This window comes from Rhinopithecus bieti, unplaced genomic scaffold, assembly GCF_001698545.2.
Source record: "Rhinopithecus bieti isolate Rb0 unplaced genomic scaffold, ASM169854v2 scaffold_6979, whole genome shotgun sequence".
NCBI lineage: Eukaryota > Metazoa > Chordata > Mammalia > Primates > Cercopithecidae > Rhinopithecus > Rhinopithecus bieti.
In genome coordinates, this window is record NW_016805527.1 from 969,331 (window position 1) to 976,242 (window position 6,912).

At 33.4% G+C, this 6,912-nt stretch overlaps 1 protein-coding gene across 1 annotated transcript in view; it reads right to left on the minus strand.

Moving 5' to 3' along the window:
• Positions 1 to 852: 852 nt before the first annotated feature.
• The window catches only part of SNTG1 (syntrophin gamma 1), a 408,192-nt gene continuing 402,132 nt past the window's right edge, over positions 853 to 6,912 (minus strand). The window contains exon 17 of the mRNA XM_017872759.1: positions 853 to 2,282. Coding sequence (XP_017728248.1) covers positions 2,124 to 2,282 — 159 coding nt within the window. The 3' untranslated portion in view covers positions 853 to 2,123. The remainder of the gene's footprint in view (positions 2,283 to 6,912) is intronic.

A 6,912-nucleotide genomic window follows, 5' to 3' on the forward strand; every position in this document is an offset into this window, starting at 1 on the left:
TAGGCTAAATTTTCATAATATCAAAAAAAGATAGCTAATAGTTAATAGATTTTTTAAATTTTGAAATGGAATGTTTACAAAATTTCACAATTTTTAAATCATTCTATTACAGTAGGTAAACTATTGAAACTTTTTTCTTTTGCTTATGGATAATTAGCCCATGTCATATTGCCTCAGACCAGATTGTGGACACACTCATGTAACCCCAATATGGGAAACACTGAGATTCAGCTCTGGTTGGAAGCAGAAGTTCTACAATGAACAACCTGCCACAGCTGAAAATTCTAAGTTGGATGTATTCCACTGCTTTTTCTCCATAAGTTCAGAAGTGGCCTACTACTGAAGCTTGCTTTTGGTGGGTTCCAATTTTACAATGACTGTTGTGTTTGATCAATATAGTGTGCAATCATTCTAAAGTTCTATACTAATTACAAATGTGTACTTAGTTTTATGGTCAAAATATATTACATTGCAACTGTTTATTGTAATTTGTCACAGTTCTTTGGGCAAGGTATGCTAGATTCAGTTTAACATTTTCCCAGGGACAATTATAAACCCTCACTTTTTCTTTTCAATTTGAGGTATTTACAAATTAATCTGTTGCAAAATAAATTAATGAATCATAATGAGTATAAAACAACTTGATATTAATTTTAAAATTAATAAATCTGTCCTTTATAGAAATCATTTTGTTTCCTTCTTGAGTGATTTTTAAGAACATATTTGAAAAAAAGAAAATTGAATCAATTTATTAGATACTTGGTTATATCCACAAGGACACATGTAATACTTGGTTTACCTGGGAGCATGTGTACCAATACAAAAATGTTTTGTTTTGTTTTGCTTTTTTTACATACACAGTTGACTTTTAAAAATATCTCAAAAAAGCTGTACTAAAGGACAGAGAATGTTTTCCATGTTATACAAGTAGTTGTATAATACCTGGAATCTCAGTAAATTGCACACCTCTAAGGCTTTCAAATTTCCCAGCCTTTCACATTTACATTCTTAGGACAAAATATCTAAAATAACCTGCATAGTTGACATTACTTAATCACTTTCCATGGAAAGGGAGGATAAAGATTTTTAACTTTTATCTTTAACTATAACCTTTGTTTCTAATAAAATAGTACTAAAATGGAAAAATGTTCATTTAATTAGCATATATAATAGATTTGGGACTGCTTTCGAGGGGCATTTTAGTTCATGATTAGCTAGTAGACTTCAGATTACAAAGAATTGCTTCTCACACCATATTTGTTTATATTATTTTCTCTACTAAAGTTTTTGGGTTCACTGAAAATTTATGAAACTTTAATTTGATAATAAATCTTCTTAGGTAAAATATAAATCTATTTAAAACCAAAGAAGAAATGAGAGGTTCATAAAATTCTCCATCACTCATAATTAAATTAATACATTATTGGCATACTTGATTGACTTTGGCAGCTTATAAGACATTTCAATAACAGTGATCGAAGGGAGAATAGTCCATTCCACATTGTATCTATCATGGGTCAAAGTAATTATCTTTCTGAAGTTCTTTGGAATATTTACAATAAGATAAAAACAATTGGACTGCCAGTGTCAAATCATGGGATGAGAACACGAGGGCAAATTTACATCAGCAAATTAAAGTGCATCCTTCTTTGATGTGATTTTTTTTGCATGCTCCTTGCTGATTGATGGATTTTAACTCTTTTATGTCCCTCATAATACAATGATAGGGCTTTGTTTATGACTCTGCCCAACATGTACTAGTCATACAAAATAATCTAAAATACAGAAGTAAACTTTTAATAAGTATTTTTATTTATAGGTAGCTATTTTTATATTACTTACATATTTCTTCAAATAATTCATTTTTGTCTCCAGTTTTGGTGAAAGCAATATACTTACTGGTACAAAGCAACTGAACTGTTTTGTTCATATAGTATGTTTCACAGATGTCATCCAGAATGGAAGCGTTTTTGAGGTTCCACATGACCTTCTTTTTTCTGCCAAAATTTCAATTTGCCTCCACTGCTGACTTGGTGATGTTATGGTTTCTCTAGGGTCTAAATGATGAGTAAACGTATTCTGCTTATATAGTCATGGTGCGTGTCAATGCAGAGCTCAGTATGTCAAGTTGTATACTTTGCTTTGCTCGTGGTAGCAGAGCTGGCAGCAGCAGAAACAGTAGCTTGATTGCCTAAAAATAGAGGGTCCAAACAAGCTACCTTGGCAGCAAAGAAGGAATGAATGCAGTGAAGAACAGCAAATAAATTAGAAAATTCCAACTCCTGAAAGGGAAAGAGAAACAAGTCAGATAACATAAAATTAATGTCTTTAAAATTTATAATAGCTAGATTTTTTTTTTAATTTCAATACACTTATCTAGAATCTGTGATATCTATAATATGGAAACTAATTTCAAATGTAGACATTTTTGGTCAACATGTAAACATCATAAATATTGAAAATTTATTTCAGTAGATGGTGGTGGATAAGAGGTAGGGAGGACTAATCACTCTTACCATCTATGAATGTTGTTTTAGCACTGATGAATATATTTTGCCAAAATTTTACTCCTGATAATGTATAATTAAAGATAAACTTGGAAGTACTTTTAGAAGTATTTTTATCTCTTCATACACACATCAGATGATAAATATGAGTTAGAGCAATTTAAAACTATTCTTGATTATTGTCTAGAATGAGGTAATATTTGCCATAAGAAACTGAATAAAAAATTCTAGAAGTAAGGGGATATGAACTCTTATAACCGCAGGATCCAACTGATTCACTTTCAAAAAATAATTCATGTACTAATTTTAATTGTGGCTGGCTGTTTAATGGTGTATGAGGCATATTTACTAAAAAAAAAAATAAATAAACTAGAGCTCACTATTTCATTATGGATTTTTAGAAATAGGTTTCCCATTAAAATACCAAAGGAAATTTGTAACCCATTTACCAGTGGCAACCAAACTATATATGTGAAAACAGAAAAAAAGTTATTTCAAAACATAATTATGTCAAAATAGCTATAAAATCATAAAGCAACGCTCAGAATACATTTAGTAAGATGATGTTGCTAGTATTTTTATTAAAGACCATCAATAATCACATAAACATGTTTTAATTCAAAGATGATTGAAAGATTAATATGTTTATGTTCCTAATGAAATCAATACGATTAACTTATCACAAGGAGGATAACTAGAGGGTAATAAAGCATATGAAATTTCTGACAAACTCATTGCTATTTTATTATATGTTTCACTACATATATGTAATAAAGAATATAGAATTATAATTGATATGTACATGACTGACTGTGTTTACAACTTGTATGTGGCAGTAGAAAATATTACAAAATATTCAATACATTATTACACATTATAACATCTGTCATGTACCAGGCAGCTATTTAAATAAAATAATTCATCTGAGGAGCATTTTCTCAGGTCAGGCAATAGGAGTACAATGAACCATAACATATATTCAGGAGTCTGTATAACATAGAAGAAATAGCTATGCTTTCTCAGCTCCCTTCAAAACTTCAATATTTGATAGTTTCCTTTGTGAAGCAGCAACTTGTTCTAGAGAATAGAAGAGGTTATTCATTTATTCTAATTCCCTTAGATGTTTCCACCAAAAACGTTTCTAGTAACTCCATCATAATGATCTTAGAAGCTTTATTTATAATAATCCACTTCATTGGCATTAGTCATATGTTATTTGTAAATAAGCAAGTTCCCTTTGCTTTAGTTCATCCTGGAAATCCGCCATTCACCCCACCATGCTTGGTGTAGCCAGATTATTTCCTAAACAAATTTTGAATACTTTCTCTATTATCCCAAATTAAATCCACTTGATGTGAAAGGTTTGGAAATTTTGGGAAAATGTAAAATGCTCTTGCGTGTTGTTAAAAAAATAAAACAACAACAACAAAAATAAGCAATTCACTCTAGGTAAGGAGGAGGATATTGTTGAGTGTTACAAATGGGTGAAAATAGTATAGCAAATAACTTTTTCTCAAAGGTAATTCTACCACCTCTTTATTAAAATAGAGGTTATATTTTGGTTACCCAAAATAAACAACCCTTAAATGTCTAAGTACCCAGGCATCTTTAGAAAATAAAATTTTCAATTATTACTACTTTGTCAATTATTTGTCAATAATTTAATATAGATTGACACTTTAACCTTTTTATACCCATTTTGAAGGAGTGATAGACAGGAAATAACAACAGGTGATTAGAAGAGAAAGCAGGAGACCAAGTTGGATCCAAGTTTGGCTCTTCATTCCAATACCCACACATCTTTCCTCTGCCTCAGTGATCAGCCTTGGCAACCATTTCCACTCCTAGGGTGTCAACGATTCCTCTTATGTAAACTCACACTGCTCATTTACTAATTTTTTCTGTGAGTACTAGACCTGTATTCTTACAGCCTATTAAACACCCACTGATGATGAGCATCTATCTATCTATCCACAGACAGCTTCCACCAAGTTACAGACTTACAAGTTTCCCTTGTAAAAAAAAAAGTCTTATGATTGTCATGATCCCTCAGATATCACTAAATATAAACTGTCTTCAAAACTGTAAAGAGTCATCCATTCAATAAAATACCATATGGATCTACTCTTTTTTGTTGTTGTTAAAATATAGCAGTGAATAAAACAGACAAAAACAAACAAAGGAACAAAACAGTCCTGATGGGGCTTACATTCCAGTGACAGAAGACAAAATGTGACTAAGGGCATAAATAAATTAAGGATAATATGCCAGAATATGACAGTTACAATCAAGAAATAAAGTGGAGGAGACAGCAAAGACTACTCTAGCGGCCGTGGGAAAGGAAAATTCATGTTGCCTTATATACGGAACTTGAAAGGGATGAAAGAGTGAGCCATTTCCATGTTTGTGGGGAAATATTCCAGACACAAGAATTATAATTTTAAAGGCCCAGAGGTAGGGATGTTCCAGGAGAGTCTGAAGAAAAGCAAGGGCTGTTTTGTCTGGAATGGAATGAATTAAGGAGTACTTAGCAGACAATGAGATCAAAGAAAACACTTAGTACGCTGCATGAGCCTTTATGAGTTTTACTATGAGCAACATGGGAAACCATGGGAAATTTTTGAGCAGAGGAGTGACAAGCATTGACATAACTCAGAAAATGATGATTCTGGTTAGACTATTGAGAACAAGCTTTATGATCATTGAATTGAAAGAAGGAGGAGAAGTTACAAAGTTTCTATATGGAAATGGGTTGAATTTGGAAGTAGTTTTCAATAACTGGAAAAAAAAGTGTTGCTCTGCAAATGGAGGAATTATGGGAAAAGCAGGTTTGGAAGTAAAGATCAAGATTTTGGTTTTCGGAATGATATATCTGAACGCATATTAGATATATAGGTGACAGGTGGAGAACTGCATATATTAGTGTGGATTTAAGGGAAAAATTAGAGTTTAGAATAGAAGTTCAGTTTCTGTCAGCACATAGATGGTAGGTAAAACACTGTAGTCTGGATGAGGAGATCAAGGTGTGCAGGACAGGTAGAAAAAATGACTGAGTACTCATCACTGTGATTCCACAGTATAAAAATGTAAGAAAGATGGGGAAGAACCAGCAAAGAAGGAATAGCTGTAGTTGTGAAGAAAGTGAGAGTAAAAACCAGGAGTCTTGTAAAATGACAGCTGGAAATCAAACAATCTAATTTAGCAACACAGAGGCCATTTTAATTCTTTACAAGAGTCCTTTTGTGGAGAAGTAGAAACAAAAGCTTCACAGGAATGACTTCATGAGAGCTTGCGTGTGAAGGTGTTAGAGTTACTACAGGCAAGTCTACCACAGGCAGCTTCTCTTTGAAGAAGAAATTCTTCTTTTCCTTTTAAAAGGGGGCATAGGAATATATCAGTAGGAAATCAAGAATGTTCTTCCAAGGTTTATGAAATTAGTACATACTTGTAGAATTGCTGGCACGAAATAGTCGAGCTCTTAAATCTGAGGTCAATTGTAGAAACTGTATTCTTGAGAAGGGTGAGATCTGGTGCAAAAGTAGAGAGGCTGGACATGGATGGAAACCTGGACAATTGATCTGGAGCGGCAGGAGGTAAGGCACAGTACATGGGCACAACTCAAGGAAGGAGGGTAGATTTGGCGGTGTGTAGCTTTGATTCATTCTGTGTTTTAAGTGGGATACAAAGCAAAGTCATACACTGACAGGATAAAGCGGAAAGTGTTGAGAATTTGGATAAACACTAATTTATAGGCATTATTTTAGGCACACAATCTGGAATTTATCTTCCTCATTCTGCTTGCTCCTTAAAAGCTTTTAACTCATTTATGCCTGAGACTGCAATTTTTTGAATTTTTGCAATCAGACCTTGGTGATGACCTTGAGAAGCAGAATATAAATAACTCCCACATGCTTAGCATTTAAATAATGGAACGCTAGGTGTAAGTGGGTCAATAACCCTTTTTTAAAATTATTATTAGGTGCATGTGCACAACGTGCAGCTTTGTTACATATGTATACATGTGCCTTGTTGGTGTGCTGCACCCATTAACTCGTCATTTACATTAGGTATATCTCCTAATGCTATCCCTCCCCACTACCCCTCCCCACAATAGGACCCGGTGTGTGATGTTCCCCTTCCCGTGTCCAAGTGATCTCATTGTTCAATTCCCACCTATGAGTGAGAACGTGCAGTGTTTGGTTTTCTGTTCTTGCGATAGTTTGCTGAGAATGATGGTTTCCAGCTGCATCCATGTCCCTACAAAGGACACGAACTCATCTTTTTTATGGCTGCATAGTATTCCATGGTGTATATGTGCCACATTTTCTTAATCCAGTCTGTCACTGATGGACATTTGGGTTGATTCCAAGTCTTTGCTATTGTGAATAGTGCCGCAATAAACATA